Genomic DNA, 14,692 nt, shown 5'->3' with positions numbered 1-14,692 from the left:
CTCTCATGCAGCCTGCTGGGCCGGAGGGGGCCCGGGAGTGCACATCCAACCCAATCCCCACACTATTCTCAGCCCGGCTACTGGGGGAGCAGGTCTTCCCCATGGCCCAGCTAAGAAGCTATGAAATCCTGGGCTCTGTCCCAGACTACGGTGCTGATAACGAGGTCCCGGTGCCCCGCCGCCTGCCACCCCTGCCTGCTGCCAGGACCCCCTCCTCCCTCCCACCCACGCCCTGCCCCCCCATTCTCTTTGGGTAATTAGATTCCTCTCAATTAGCAGATTACGATCATTACCAGCTCATCTGGCAACTAAGCTCTGCACCCACAGCTGGGGAAAGGGGGGTACTAAGAGGGGGCACATGGGGGTCATGGGCAAACATGAGAGATGGCTGGGTTGCTCTGGGGCGTGGGGAATGTGGAGAGGACTGAGACCTCCCAAAGGGCGGAGTCAGGGTGGTGGGAGGTGGCCAGGGCCCCTGCCCTCCCAGCACGAATACCCCCCACCCCCACTCCCGGACTTGGGGAGGACGAGGCACCAGTTTAGGTCTGCCCGACCTGCCAGGGGAGTAAGAGACAGCCCTCACGCAGGCCTCGGGTGGGGAGAACCCCCACTCTGCCAAAAGCCAGGCTAGGAGCAGATGGAGCTGGCAAAGCGGAAAACAGGCTGGGGCCGGGCTGGGCAGGAACTGGGAAAAGCAGCCACTGGTGACCCAGGATCAGGCCCGTGGCTCTCAGTCCCCGAGCCCACCGCCAGCGCCCCACAGCCCAGCCAGAATCCTGCACCCTTCCTTTTGGAATCCTTACACTCACGGAGCTCGAGCCAGGCCCAGTGAAGAGGAACAGGAAGGCGGGTGAGCCCTCAGTGCTGGAGCAGGGGTGAAGGCAGGGGCCAGACAGGCTGGGAGCCTTGGGGGCTTTCCTCCCAAGCAGAGCGGGCACAAGAGGCTAAAGGCAGTGGGAGGGGAGATTTACCAGGGCTCCGGATTCATTATTCATGAGCCCGTAGCAACGACTCCAATTTAAATGCTAATGTGGGGGGGCCTGACTCAGCTACCCCCCCTCTCCGCCCTCACCCCCAGCCCAGGCACAAGCGGGAGTCCGTGCTGGCTCCAAGGTCCACCCTGGTTTATTAGGGACTGAAGAGGGAGGCCAGGAGTCCCCCAGCCACCCAGGTTGCGCCTGGCTCCCTCTGGTCCTTTTGGACAGAGGCCGGCCCTGCAGGAAGGAGCCTCAAGGGGCGCAGGTAGGAGTTGGGAGTTGGGGGGGGTGTGCCTTCTGGGAGTCCCCCTCAGAGGATGATCTGGTTGGTGAAGCTGCGGCTCAGCTCCTTGTGTGGTAGAACAATCGAGTTCAGGATGAGCACCTCAGCAGGGATCCGGACGCCGCAGCCTGCAACCGGGAACGAGGGCACCCAGAGAAGGAAGCCCCCAGAAGCAGCCATGGGGAGGGGAGGCCAGAGGCAAGGAGCTGGGGCCACGGCCATCCGGGAGGCATCCCTTCCTGCCCATCTGCGCCCTGGCCTCACACTCCCAGCGACTCACAACAACAGGGCCTGGCACACAGCAAGCACATTATAAATGTTTGCTAAAGGAATAAACACAAGCAGACGTACGCATGCACACACGCGCGCGCGCGCACACACGTGTGTGTCCCATCCCCACGGGGCAAGGCCATCACCCGTGGAGGTTTTCCCCAGTCCTAGTCCCCGAGGAAGCCATACCTAGGATGGTGATGGCAGGCAGCAGCTTCCCGTCCTTGAAGAGGCTCTCACTGTCCATGTGCGCTCGGGGGTCGTTGGGATTGGGGTCATTGGGAGTACCCTCCACACGGGCCCAGCGCCCCACAGTGCTCCCCCAGCCCACAATGGTGTGCAGGACACACGTGTGCTCCTGCCAAACACGACAGTGTGCGGTGAGGGAGGAGAAGGGCCCAGATGCCGAGCCCACGGGGGCCACCCCCTCCCAGCCAGCCACAGGGTGCCTACCTGCAGTGTGGCCCCATGGAGGACAATGCTCTCGCGGAGCCGCACACCCTCGCCCACGGTTACCCCCTCCCCGATGGAGACATTGGGGCCCAGCTGTGGAGAGGAACAGATACCATAAGCCCTGGGGGCCTTGGAGAAACCAGAATCCAGCCCCTTCAGGAACAGGTAAGGGGGAAGGGACCCGCTTGAGCCTGCACAATGGGTGGCCACAAAGCAGAACCCCACCTTCTGAGCTCAGAAGTTCTCTGCGTCATCCCACCCATCCTGCCGGCCTGGCCCCCCACTTACCACGGCTGATGGGGCCACCTTAGCTGTGGGGTGGATGTAAACGTTTCCTAGAAGCAGAAGAGAAGACCTGGGGGCAGCTACCCCACACCATACCTGGTTGTGGGGGGCGGGGCAGGGACTGGGGCTTCACCTCTGAATCTGAGGTCAGGAGTCCTGGCTCAGAGGGCACAGGGGGCTGCGGTTGGAGGCAAAGATGAGGAAGGGGGCAGGGGGACATACCTCGGATTCGTGGACCCCCAGGAGTGTGCTTGGCCAGGCGTTCTGGGTGAGTGAGCTGGTACTGACCCAGGTAGAGGCGGGAGGCATAGAGGGCTGAGCTGGGGGAGCCACAAAGGGGGATGGGGGATTCAGGGGCCAGCAGGTGCCTACCCCCCACAAATCTCAGCTCCCAGGTGCCCCAGCCACCTCATGAGACATACCCTGCGGACTTGATCTGACTCCAGATACCATCAGTGAGGTGCACATAGATCTGGCCCTGCCCAGCTAGGGCGGAGAACACGTCCTGCTCTAGGCGGATGGTGCCTGCCCCTGGCCAGAGGCCTGAGGAGTCCTCCCTGGCAGAGAGGAGACACAGACATCAGCTCCCCAGCTGAGCCCGCCCAGGAGGCCAATGCAGTGTCTCAGGGATAGAGATCCCAGGGAATCCCACTCTCCAGGCCTGGCTAGATCTTCTCCAAAGGGACGCTCATGTCCCAGGAAGTGCTGCCAGTACCCTTACCCACATCACCCTCCCACCCCCACCTGGGGTGCGATCCCAGGGGACCCCCAGGCATGGACTGATCCCCCATCTCTGCCCTAGGCCCAGGGAGTTCACCCGGGTGTAGCTTCCCCCCATTTCCCTCTCCTCCCCATCCACTCCTCCAAACCCCACCTCAGGTCACCCTCCCTCTCACGGGATGGAATGAAACACAGACACTCACCCCAGAGGAAGACAGCTGGTGAGGGCAGAGACAGTCACAGAAAGAGAGGGAGAGAGAGAGATGGTAGAGATGCCGACTTAGCAGAAACAGACAGAGGCCAGAAGAGATGGAGAGAGAAGCAGAGATGGATGGAAGTGAGTGGAGCATGAGACAGGGAGCCAGGTGGGGAGGAGGGAGTGAAGGCCAGGACCCGTGGGGACAGGGACGGGGCGGGGGCCCCTATCAGATCCAGGGCCTTACAGGGATAACCTGGGGAGGGGATTGTGGCCAGCAGGGCTCTATGTGGTATGCTCTGAGGGGAGCCTCAGCCTGACAGTGTGTGAGTGTGTGTGTGTGTGTCTCTCTCTCTCTCTCTCTCTGCATGTCTCTGCACCCAAGCATGTGTGCACCCAAGTGTGCGTGTTGCCGTCTGTTACAAAAGACATCTCCGGGACACTCAGGGCTTGAGAGAAATGGACCAGAAGGGGAGTGGGCAGGCAGTGACAGAGGAGGAACTGGGATGGATAAGGAAGAGGGACAGAATGAGGTTAGAAGGGGAGGGGACTGGGAAGGCTTGGCTGGGGATGACAAATGGAAGGAAAAGGGAGGAGGAAGGTGAGCAGGTGAAGAGTCTGCAGAGCCTGGGGGTGGGGGTGTGCTCTGTGACTGGGGGGACTTGGGGTTACAGGGCCATGGGGCCCGCCTCACAGTTGCCCATCCTGCTGGTTACGCTGGAAGACATCCCGAAGGGGCTTCAGGGCTTCCGGGGAGAAGAGGTAGATGCCACAGTTGATGATGTCACTAACAAAGGTGCTGGGTTTCTCCACATAGTGCAGGACCTGAGGACAGAGCAGGCTGGGTCCAGCAGAGGAGCCCCCTCCCCACCCCTCCACCCTCCACTCCTGCCACCATCCCCTAAGACCTACTGACCACGAGCTACTCCCTGCTGCTAGGACTGTCTTCGTAAAATGCAGAGTTCCTGCCCTTGACCTTCACGACAAATCCCAAAGGCATGCCTCTTCCCTCCTCATTGTCCCCACCTCCCAGCACCCCCAGCACACAATTCACGGCCCTTGCATGCCTGTGCCTGGAATGCCCTTTCTCAGCGATTCATCTGGAAAACTGAGCTTTCAAAACCCTGTCGACCTTGCCACTTCCTCCGTGAACCTGTATTTGTCCCGCACTACGCAGACCTTCTCAGGTCTGGGCACCCCTGGCTTCTGGCCACACGTCACTGTGGCCCTTGTGTCATTTGCCATGGTTGATTTCTGGCTGTCCTTCCCACTGTGTGTGTGTGTTGGGGGGGTGTTCCTGAATGGCAGGGATTCTATTTCTTTGGCTCTGTTTCTTTCATATCTAGCTGGTGCCTAGTAGAAAACTTAAAAAAAAAAAAAATTGCACATATCTATGTGTGTGTGCGCCTGTTTTTTCTTTTTAAATTTTATTTATTTATTTGTCAGAGAGAGAGAGAGATGGCATAAGCAGAGGGAGCGGCAGGCAGAGGGAGAAGCAGACTCCCTGCTGAGCAAGGAGCCTGGTGTGGGATTCGATCTCAGAACCCTGGGATCATGACCTGAGCTGCAGGCAGCCGCTTAACCGACTGAGCCCACCAGCGCCCCTGTGTGTGCCTGTTTTAAGTGTATTTTTGATACTAATGCTTGAACAAATAAGAGGGCTGTGTGAAAGTGGAGCTCAGGGCAGGGAGTTTCACAAACAAGGACTGAGACCCTCCACCTGGCCATCCCACTCCCACCTCTGGAATGCCAGAGGCCCCAAACTGTTTCCTGCCTCTGTGCCCTTGCATAGCCTATTCCCTCCACCAGCAACACCTTCCTGTCTCCTTCATCTCCATGAATTTAACCCAACTCAGACCCTGCCTCCTCCAGGGAGCTCTCCCTGCCCCCACCCAGGCAAGGCTGGGGTGGGCCTCCTTTCATGTTCCCACAGAACACCGTGCATACAGCCATCGGGGTGCTGCACCCATGGATATTAACTCTTAAGCCTCTGCTCTTTGTCAGTCTCCCTAGAATGGAAGATGAACCGCCAAGGGTATGGCCCACCTGGTTGACAGCACTGGAGCCCACCCAATAGCATTCTAGCATTCTCTAGAGGCAGAGGGGAGGGGGCACGATGATACAGAGTAAGAACCCAGCCAGCCCTGTCTCTGCTCTCACCTCATGTGTCTGTGGATTCTCTACAATACAGCCGTAGTTGAGGGACTGTGTCCTGTTAGCCTGTAAGACAGACACACCAAAACAATGACCCGCCTGCTCCAGGGCGGTGAGGTCTGTTTTTTCTTTTTTTCTTTCCTTCCCCTGTAGCACCTGGCACGTACTTCCGCAACTGACAGGCCTTCAGCAGGGGGAGAACTGACAGCGGCCCTCCCCCTCCTTCCTTCTGAGCAGCCAAAGGGCTCAGGGTCTCTACCGCCACCACCTCCTCTGCTACTTGCTGGGATTTCTGGCACATTCCCCCGTTGATGCCCGTTCCCCCTCTAGCTCTCTGAGCTGCCTCTGCCTCTTCATTCCAAGAACTTCTCTGGATCACCCCCCTTTACCCCCTCCAGCCCTCCCGGCCCCCTCACCGTGGTGCCAAGGAGCAAGAAAGGGTGAGGCTGGTGTCTATAGGAATCCAACATAGCAGTCAAGGGGAAGTCGGAGCAGACATCAGCGTTGAGCACAAAGAAGGCCTCGGGGCCCCCGGCCAGGATCTGGTCCCGGAAATGGTAGAGACCACCTCCTGTGCCCAGGGGCACAAATTCCTGCAGGTACCTGTCCCCAGGGACCCCAAAGCCAGCTCAGTGAGATGAGAGGAGGCAGATAGCATGAGCCTGGGCACCTGACTCCTCCTGCTCCCAGAAATACACCTGTCTGAGGCCAATATCCTCAAGGATTCAGAGATTCCCAAATAAGACCCTCCTAATATATAAGGGCAATGTCTGCCACATGCTGACTCAACCCACTCACAAGAACTCCGAGGCCTCGGGCACTGCTCCCACGCCCCATACCCCCCATATGGCACAGACACCTGATGGGGAGGTTAAACTCCTGCTGGGCAGCCTCTAGAAATCGGGTAAGGGCCTCGTCAGGCTGGTAGAAGCCAATGAGCAGAATCTCCTGCATCCCAGGGACCTGAGAACAAGGTAAGAGGTTGGAGGAAAAAAGAACATATCTGATAGGACAGAATACTGGGGGAACCCCTGGCCCAGGAGTCCAGAGGCCAGAGCTTTGGTCTCAGCTGTGGGGCCCCTACACACTCACTTTACCACTCTGGTCTGTATTCTCCTCCAGACAAAAAGGAACCTAGAGGAAGTCTGTCCCTGGTCTTTCAATCTTATATGATTCTCCTGTTCGCCCACCCCATCCCCGCATCTGAGGATCACCCTAGCTTTGAAAGATCCTGCCTACCAAGCTGCATGGGAAGATCATCCATTCATTTTCCCCCATATTTATTATCTGTCAGTCTGAGCTTGAGATCAGTGTGAGATAAGGGTACCATTTATCAAGTGCCTACATTGCACTAGGCACTTCACCAACATCATCTCTTAAATCTTGCCATGCCCCCAAAGTAGGCTTAATCACCCCATTCGACCAGTAAGAAAACTAAGGCTCAGAAAAGGTGAGGAATTTACTCAAGAGACTGGATTCAGATAAAACTTTGCCTGTCCTGATGCCAAAAGCAATAAAGAAATTAGCTCCATAGTGAGCAAGGGTTTGAGTTCCATGCTTTGCTATCATTCAGGTTCCTCGGGCTATAGCTTTAAATGGTCTCGAAGATTCCTGCTTGATCTTGCATTCCATGCTTTAAAAATAGGAGTGAAGTCTGAACAAGAAGAGGCCAGATGAGAAACCAGATTAGCGAAGAGAGCAGGGCAGCTGCACTGCACAGCTCCGAGGGACACCATTCACACTGTCATTTATAAATGGTAGTTCCTGGAGTAATGCCTGGTCCGAACACGACGAGGCAGCAGGGGGAATAGAGCATGAAGGAGATGAACAGGAAGCTAGGTGGGAGGGGGAACCTCTGGGGTTACCTGGGCACAGGCCTCAATGTGATGCTGGATCATAGGGACCCCCGCTACTGGAAACAGGGGTTTGGGCACCTCAAAAGACAAAGGCCTAAAGCGGGTCCCTGAGAGAGGAGAGAGAAGCACATTTTAGCTTCCTGCTTCCTTCTGCCTCCATTCCCCAGTCAGTCCAGCCCAACCTCCCTACCCCTTTCCCTGGGTTCCTCACCCTTTTGAGGGCCTCCAATCAGGATCACAGCTTTGAGCATGATGGCAACTGCTACCTAAACTTCAAATCCCAACAGAGAAATCCGGCTCAGATCTCACACCCCAGCCCAAGAACCCCACTCATATCCCAAGCAAACCCCAAACCCCGAATAGCAACACTTAGCCCTCTCACAGGATGTAAATCCGAAATTCAATAGAGTCCCTCCTTGAACTCATCTCACAAATCCCATACATCTGAAACCCCAACCCAGATTCCAACCAGCCTTAAAATCCCACAGTGATTTCTGATAAGTCCTGAAATCCACACCCCATAATTTGATCCATCAGACTTCCTTCTGGCCATAAACACATTCAGCAAACTCAGAAACTCAGCAGTAGACCTTAGACCCCAAACCCGCTGATTCCCAACTGTTCCATTCTTATGCTACAGATGTTAAGCCCCAGATCCCAACAGTGAACCCTGAATACTGAATCTCAATTCCTGAGTGAGCCCCACATATTTAACTGCAATCCTAAGAAGGAATCCTAAGTAATAACGTATCTGGTGAATCCCAAGTCCAAGCAAAAACCCCCTATATGCTGAATTTGAACCCTAAAACTAACCTTTAAGTGATGAACCCTGAATCAAAAGACAGATTCCCTTGGCATCTCAAACACGGAATCTACCTCCCCCTGGGTCCCAATACTGGAGGCAAGTCTGAAACTCGAACCGAAGCAATGATTGCTGACCCTCTGAACGCCACAACTGACTCTGTCTAATAAACCCTAGCCACGCGTAGCCAGGGAATTGTGGGACCAACACAAGAGCAGACCTCCGAAGGGCCAGCCGGGACCTCCGAGCAGGCTTCAGTGTAGGGGCCGTCCCCTGCCCTCTACCCCTTTCGCCACCCCTCCATCAGCAACCTTTACCACTAGCTCCCTTTATTCCAGCTCTGTCGCCCGCTACTGCTTGCTCCTTCCGCGCACGTGTCTTCTCGCGACTCGCGAGAACTCTTTCGCGGAGTATGCCGGGAATAGTAGTTCTTAAGATCCCGTCGTTTCCCATAGCCCTCTCCTCTATCCGCCCCTCCCACCCCACCCCCCAACGCCCCCTTATTTCTAACTACGGGAGAGGAGGGAGGTGGGACTTATGGGAGAACAAGGGGCAAGGCCAAGGGATCTAGGAGGCGGGGCTAAGGAGAAGAAGGGTGGGGCCTAAGAGGCAGAGGAGCGAAGCTGAGATTAGGACTTTGAACTGTCTGGGAATGGGCCCCAGCGTAGCCGCCAAGGTAGGAACAGGGTCCCAGGAAGACGCGGGCCTAGAGACGAGAGGAGGTGCGGCCAGCCGTGAAATGGGCGTGGCGAGGGCGCAGACCGCGGCGGGTGGGTGGGGCCTGAAGTAGACGGAAAAAGAGGAGGCGGAGTCACGAGCTACTGGCCTGGTCCCGCGGGGAAATGAAGGAGCTCCATAGGGTGAGAGAAAGCCTATCTCAGATTTACAGTCTGTAACGTAAAGCACTGAACCAGGCACTCTCCAAACATTCCCACCCCCACATACTGTGACCTTAGTGTGTGGGTCTGGAGTAAGCGTGGGTGCGAGTGCAGAGGAGAAGAAAGGCGTCCCCAAAAACCAGAACACGCGAAGGGTCAGAGAGAGCAGTTTTATTAAGCAAGATGGTGGGGGGGGGGGGTCGTCGGTCCCACGCACCCCAGGGCTTGGAGCCAGGGCGTTAAGATCCGAGAGTTCCTTTCAGGCCACGTCCACGCGAGCAAAGCTCTGGTCCATGCCCAGGCTGTTCTCCACGTACACCTCGTACTTGCCGCTGTCCTGGGGCGTGGCCCGGCGAATGGTCAGCGTCGTGGTGGTACTGCCGATCTCGAAGAACACCCTGGCAGGGAGAGGGGGAGCGGGGAGGGCGGGCCGCGGTCAGGTTACAGGCGCCCGGGGCCAGGCTGGTTAGCCAGCTCTGGTCCTCGCTTCGCGTTCCCCGCCCCCGGCCCACTCCCGCCGGGGTTCTGGGCCCTCTTCCGCCCCAGCGGCAGGTCCCCGCCCTCGCCTGTCATCCTCCTCGATGTCCTCCCCGTCCTTGGTCCAGCCGACGTCAGGCGCAGGCTCGCCCATGATCTCCGCGGTCAGCGTCACGGTGGTGCCTTTGCGTGCCTTAGTGTTATCCGGTCCCTTTTGAATCTTCGCAGGAACTAGAAGAAGGGAAAGGCATGCGACCCGGGGAAGGTCCTTAGGGGTGAGGCGGAGCAGGGGCATCACGTCCCCAGATAATACCCGGCCCTAAATATGAGATATATTTAAGCCCGTAGTGGGACGTTGAGCAAGTCTACCCTCTTTGGGGCTTCATTTCCTCCGCTGTTAAACCGGACTAACAGCTGGCCCTGCTCCTTCCCACGGTGGGATGGGGGATCAAAAGAAATACGCTGAGTGAAAGACCGGGAGCGTTTACACATCTCAGTGCCATGGATGGACACAGTTCCGAGCAGTGAACACTGCCCTGGGGCGGAGCCAGAAGACCTGGGCCCTAACCCTGGCTCAGCCTATGGCTTGCTGTGACCTTGGGGCACTGGAGTGGAGTGATTAGAGCCCAAAGCGGACTTCTCGGTCTGGGGCGGGGGCGCGTGAGGGCGGGATCTTGAGGCAGGAAGGGCTAGCCAGCCCGTGCTCCGCTGCGCCCCAGGCTGTGTCCTCAACCCCATCGGGACTCGGCCAGGCCCAGCGGTGGGCGCTTGCTGGAGGGACCCCGCTGCGGCGCCGGGAGGCGGTGCTGCTCTTCGCGGTGGCGCCGCACGGGGAACGCGCGTACCTTCCACGAGGATGCGCGCCGAGTCAGAGCACTGGCCGAAGGGGTTTGTTACGTTGATGCTGTACTGGCCCAGGTCTGCCAGCTCGCCGTCGCGCACCACCAGGGCGACCACGTCAGGGTCCTCGAAGACGTAGCGGTACTTGGGCCCGTCGCGCAGCTCCTTGCCGTCTTTGCTCCAGCGGATGAAGGGGTCCGGGAAAGCCGAAATGCGGCAAGTCAGCTTGGCTGCGCTGCCCTCGATCAGCACCACGTCCTTCAGCGGCTCCAGGACTCGTGGCGGCCCCTTCTCGCGAAGCTCCTTCCGGGACCTATCCGAAAGCCGGGTCAGGGCCCAGAGCTCCCAGACGCGAATCTGGACCACCAGCACCGAATCCCCTGCCCCCGCCCCCTCGGCCCGCTAGAACTTTAAATGTGCGGGTGGGTGGGGGGGGGGGCTGTTCTTGAACTGTTACACTGATGAAATGATCTTGTCGGCCACCTTTCCACACCTCGTCAATCTCTCTCCCCTAAGTCCAGTGACCCCAGCGGTCCATAACACTGCTCTGCTCCCACCCACGCCCACGCTGCAGGGCGATTTCTGCAGCTCCGGCTCCCCTCCTCCTGAGGACTCCGGGCTCCCCCTCACCTATGGCCCCGGTAAGAGGCCTGGATGCGAATTGCCGCGCTCTGGACCTGGGGGTCGTTGATATCCAGGGTACATCCCGGAGGTGGGGCCGCAGCCGCTGTTTTTTTGGCGGAAGTTGCCTTGGACATCTGGGGAGTGCAAAACAAACATGAGGTCTAGACTGACATAGAGACTTTGACTTTCAGCCTTTCTCCCCAGTCAGTTCAGAACATCCTGGGGATGGGAGTGTCTGGGGCTGGTCTGAGAATAGGGACTCACCGTGGGCGGGTCGACCTCGCGGCTTGAGTCCACTAGCTGGGTAGCAGGTGGGACAGAGCCCTTCCGGAAGGCACAGTAGGGGCAGGGGCAGGTGCTCAGCCCAGGGCCCTGGTTTTATACATCGCTCTGCTCCTTGCCTTGTTTGGCCTGATTGCCCCAAGCCCCCCGGGGACCCCAGCCCCACCCCCTGACCTAAGCAGGCTCCTTATTTAGCCTGAGGATGTTTGGGATGCTGGCTCAGCCGCTGGGGCAGACCCGGGGGGAAACCCGAGCAGCTCTGGGGTGCACTTCATGTCAGCACCAGGACAGCTGGGCAGCTGGATGCGGCCCCATCCCCTCCCAGGGCAGGGGGTAACCCTCCCACTCCTGGTATCAGACAAGGGCCCAGGCTGGCAAGAGATTCAGCTCCCCGCTGGGGCAGCTTTGCGCTCTGGTCAGTCCCCACACAATTGGACAACATGCCATTCCCAGGACACTGTTGGTTAAAGGGTGCAAGTGTTTGTAGGGGTGTCCCGGAATGAAGCCAGAGTAGCACGGACAGGGGAGGGACTTCACTGTCCATCCAGCCAATTATGAGAGGGCAGTGTGGCTGTTAGGACCAATTCGGAAGCACTTACTCCCCAGGCCCTGGGAGTCTAGGATGCCATTTCAGCACTGTGCCCCCTGGCGGTAAACAGAGATCAACCTAGAGGGAACGGTAAAGATTTTTGAGAACAGCATCTCTCCTCTACTGCCGCAGTCCCGCTCACTTCCCTCCATGTGACATGATACAGTCTGACTGGGCTGGGTCTGACTGTTGCTGAAGACTGGCATTAATAATGATTCCCGAGTTCAAGGTCTGCCCAAGTCCCAAAAAGCATGCACAGAGGCATCAGGCAGCCTAAGAGAAGGGGTTCAGTTCACCCCTCTGGGACTTGCCTGGAGCCCAGGCTACCCAACCCAGGACACCAGATAGAGCATTGCTTCCATGCATTGTAACTGCCCGCCCAGGTGGGGAGTGCTGTCACCTTTTGATCAGAGGAATTTTGACACAGCTCTGCTGCCATAAATTACCTTTGCTCCTCCGGGCTTGGGACAAGCAGTTCACATGTCATTTTCAATGGAGATGGGAAGGGAGCTCAAGATCAGAATGGGGATGGGAGAGGAATTTTACCATTTATCAAGATATGAGTCCGGGCACCTCATTTTTATATGAAAACACTTGTGGTGAGTAGGGGATTAAAGATTCTCACAGGTAAACTGTGTATCTTCATCGCTAAAATGATAGGTGGGCAAGACCCCTCTCTAGTCCCTTCCAGCTGACTTGAACATCCTGTTATTTTATGATGATGGGGCTTGCCTCTTCCCCGGGGTCCTGAGAGGCCAAAGAGGCCGGGCTGGGCGAGGATGGGCAAAAGGTTGTTCGGGCCACAGTCAAGGGGCCCTCAAACTACATCAGCAACACACCAGCGCTAGCCCTCTTGGCTCGTGGTGGGAGGAGAATTTATTCCTTCCACTTTGCCAAGAACAGAGTTTCCAAGCTGGAGAGATGTGGGAAAGAGCGTCCCCCTGGACACAAGGAGAACTGGCTCCACCCTCCCCTCCACCTCTACTCAGGGCATCTCAGTTGTAGGACCCTGTGAGCATGCTGTGGTTCTGCAGGGGAGCAGCTGGAGGCAAGGACACTCAGCACCCATCAGACTCCTAGCATGCCACAGGGACAGGAACGTCCAGGTTGATGTGTCCTGTGGCTCTAGGAAGATGCTTGTCTGTGGCCCCACCTCAGCAGACTCGCCGACCAGAGAGAGTGTCATGCAGCTGGTGGCCCGTGTGCCCTAACACAAAAGCATGGATGAGAGGCTGTCCTGGTTTCTTCTGTGGCCCTTCACACCATCATCACAATGTCGCCAATCATCATGATGAAACCCCTTCCATGCTGGCCTGTCTCCTGGGCAGAGTGAAGGAGGCAGAGCCAGCCTTGGGGTGTGGGCTGGTGCATTGCAGAGCCCAGCATCCTCCAAGTTGCAATGACAGAATATGCAAAAGGGGGGAGGGACCACCAGAGTCTGGTTAGATGGTAGTGGTGGAGTCCTGCCGGGACTCCAGAAACTTCAGGAGAGTCAGAAGTCCCTCCTCCCTCTAAGAATAAGGGAGACGTGGGGCCCCGGAGGCTCAGGATCAGGAACCACAGTCTGAAGGTGTTAGCTGTTATAGATCAGCTTTCCCTGGTCCAAAGAAAGCCAAAATGCCCCTGTCCCAGTAACCCCAGCAACCCGTTCCCCCAGCCATCCCTCCTCATAGACCACACGTAGGTCCTGCAGCTTGCCGTTTTTATTTTCCTTGTGACAGACAGACAGACAGCTGGATGGCTGGGGTGGGAGGGGTGGTCAGGACAACACGGGCAATAGGAATTGGATGGAAGGGAAATTTCATAAAAGTCAATAAATAAATAAATATGAACAGGAAGAAGGGCGAAGGCCACAGAGGGGTGGTGGGGACATCTTGGGGCCAGCACAGAGTGCTCAGAGCTGCCTCCACTGGGCTGGAGGAGGACAGGAGAGTGCTGGCTCCAGCAGTCACCACCTCCAGCCCCCAGCCCTCCAGGTTCTCCTTCTGGGGATGCTGGCAGCTAGCCCACCCACCCACCCCACCTGAGTCCTCTCCTCTCCTTCCCCCACCTTGCTGCCCTTCTTCACATGCTGGCTCCTGCTCCCTAGCCCTGTCTCTGTGTCCTGTCGTTGCTTCACCAACACTCACTTCCAGCCCATGGCCCCGACACCCTGGGCTCCTTCCTTTTCCTCCTCCCCAGCTACTCACACCTTTCCCAGTCAGTTCTCCCCCAGAACCTTCCTCAAGTCTCCTCTCCCTGTCCCTTGGCTTCTTTTCCTGATCTCTTCCCCATTCCCTTCCTGCCCCTCTTCCTGCTTCTCTGCTCCCGTGCCCCCATCCCCACCCAGCCTGGCCTACGGGTCTCCCCCTCTGGCTCTGGCCTGGGTGGCATCGGCAAAGCCTGGGGCCTCTGTCCCTGCGGGTCCGTGAGGTAATAGCCCGGCTGGATGTTGCTGCTGGTGGTGTCAGAAGCCCCTGGCCCGCATGGCTCGGGATGGGCCCTGGAATGTCCCGCGGCCTCAGCGGAACCCCGAGTGGAAGCCCGAGGCCGGGCTGTGGTCCGAGCCGCTAGGGGCTGCCTGGGTAAGAGCGGAGCAGCACCTTGTGGCGGGTGGCGGCCTCGGCCCGGCGGCGCCGCTGCTCGCCCAGGAACTCCTTGAGCCGGTTGGTGGTGAAGGTGAGAGTCTGGCGGCGCAGCTTCATCAGGTAGGCGTCCTGCAGCCATGGGTGGGCCAAGCAGTCCTGCAGGGAGGGCCGGCTCCTGCCAGGCCCCACCAGGGATGGTGAGCCCGTGAGGATTTCGCCTCCCACAGACCCAGGTCCCGGTCCTGGAGCCGCAGCCCTGGGCGAGGGATCCTGGCCAACCCTGGGGCTGTTCCCCCATCTCTGGAATGGGGAAGGCGATTCTGCCCAACCTCACAGGGCTTAGAAGCATCAATGGCACGTAGAACAACCATTTAGTGGTAGCAGTGGTGGAGCGGGGTGTTCATGGTGGCCCGGGAGGAACTGCGGGGAGCTCTTTGGC

General features: G+C 58.0%; 3 protein-coding genes across 21 annotated transcripts in view; all 3 read right to left on the bottom strand.

Moving 5' to 3' along the window:
• Window positions 1-1,102: 1,102 nt before the first annotated feature.
• On the bottom strand, window positions 1,103-8,402 carry GMPPA (GDP-mannose pyrophosphorylase A). Of its 10 annotated transcripts, none has more exons than XM_047722457.1 (14): window positions 8,314-8,402; window positions 7,406-7,465; window positions 7,204-7,301; window positions 6,198-6,301; window positions 5,755-5,941; window positions 5,345-5,404; window positions 3,879-4,009; window positions 3,192-3,206; window positions 2,691-2,825; window positions 2,491-2,588; window positions 2,272-2,318; window positions 1,984-2,076; window positions 1,720-1,888; window positions 1,103-1,388 (listed from the first exon to the last, which is right to left on the bottom strand). In XM_047722457.1, the coding sequence occupies exons 2-14, from the start codon at window positions 7,443-7,445 to the stop codon at window positions 1,288-1,290; spliced, it is 1,278 nt and encodes a 425-aa protein (XP_047578413.1). In that variant the 5' UTR covers window positions 7,446-7,465; window positions 8,314-8,402; the 3' UTR covers window positions 1,103-1,287. The 10 variants fall into 10 exon arrangements, with proteins under 10 accessions (XP_047578413.1, XP_047578415.1, XP_047578412.1 ...); XM_047722459.1 differs by having other exon boundaries at window positions 8,308-8,390; XM_047722456.1 differs by having other exon boundaries at window positions 8,008-8,360.
• A 634-nt stretch (window positions 8,403-9,036) lies between these two features.
• SPEGNB (SPEG neighbor) lies at window positions 9,037-11,213 on the bottom strand. The gene is made up of 5 exons (XM_047721567.1): window positions 11,080-11,213; window positions 10,822-10,949; window positions 10,197-10,504; window positions 9,441-9,582; window positions 9,037-9,272 (listed from the first exon to the last, which is right to left on the bottom strand). Exons 2-5 carry the CDS (start codon window positions 10,947-10,949, stop codon window positions 9,134-9,136), a joined length of 717 nt encoding a protein of 238 aa, XP_047577523.1. The 5' UTR covers window positions 11,080-11,213; the 3' UTR covers window positions 9,037-9,133.
• Window positions 11,214-13,371: 2,158 nt separating this feature from the next.
• SPEG (striated muscle enriched protein kinase) overlaps window positions 13,372-14,692 on the bottom strand; it is a 55,798-nt gene continuing 54,477 nt past the window's right edge. For all 10 annotated transcript variants that reach the window (XM_047721074.1, XM_047721079.1, XM_047721075.1 and 7 more), the window contains one exon: window positions 13,372-14,428. In XM_047721074.1, coding sequence (XP_047577030.1) covers window positions 14,236-14,428 — 193 coding nt within the window. In that variant the 3' untranslated portion in view covers window positions 13,372-14,235. The remainder of the gene's footprint in view (window positions 14,429-14,692) is intronic.

This window comes from Lutra lutra, chromosome 3 (genome assembly GCF_902655055.1).
Source record: "Lutra lutra chromosome 3, mLutLut1.2, whole genome shotgun sequence".
Taxonomy (NCBI): domain Eukaryota; kingdom Metazoa; phylum Chordata; class Mammalia; order Carnivora; family Mustelidae; genus Lutra; species Lutra lutra.
Note: the sequence above shows the minus strand (reverse complement) of the source record. Positions and strands in the feature narration are given on the sequence as shown.

Bases quoted from the DNA above. Each gene is read 5' to 3' on its own strand.
- GMPPA (XM_047722457.1), bottom strand. From the start codon at position 7,445: ATGCTCAAAGCTGTGATCCTGATTGGAGGCCCTCAAAAGG. The intron at 5,942-6,197 runs GTGTCTGTGCCA...CCCTGGGGACAG, and splicing joins GAGTTTAACCTCCCCATCAG to GTACCTGCAGGAATTTGTGC. The intron at 1,389-1,719 runs GTATGGCTTCCT...TCCCGGTTGCAG, and splicing joins GCCTGCCATCACCATCCTAG to GCTGCGGCGTCCGGATCCCT.
- SPEGNB (XM_047721567.1), bottom strand. From the start codon at position 10,949: ATGTCCAAGGCAACTTCCGCCAAAAAAACAGCGGCTGCGGCCCCACCT. The intron at 9,583-10,196 runs GTACGCGCGTTC...CCCTTCTTCTAG, and splicing joins GGCGCGCATCCTCGTGGAAG to TTCCTGCGAAGATTCAAAAG. The intron at 9,273-9,440 runs GCGAGGGCGGGG...TCTCCCTGCCAG, and splicing joins GACATCGAGGAGGATGACAG to GGTGTTCTTCGAGATCGGCA.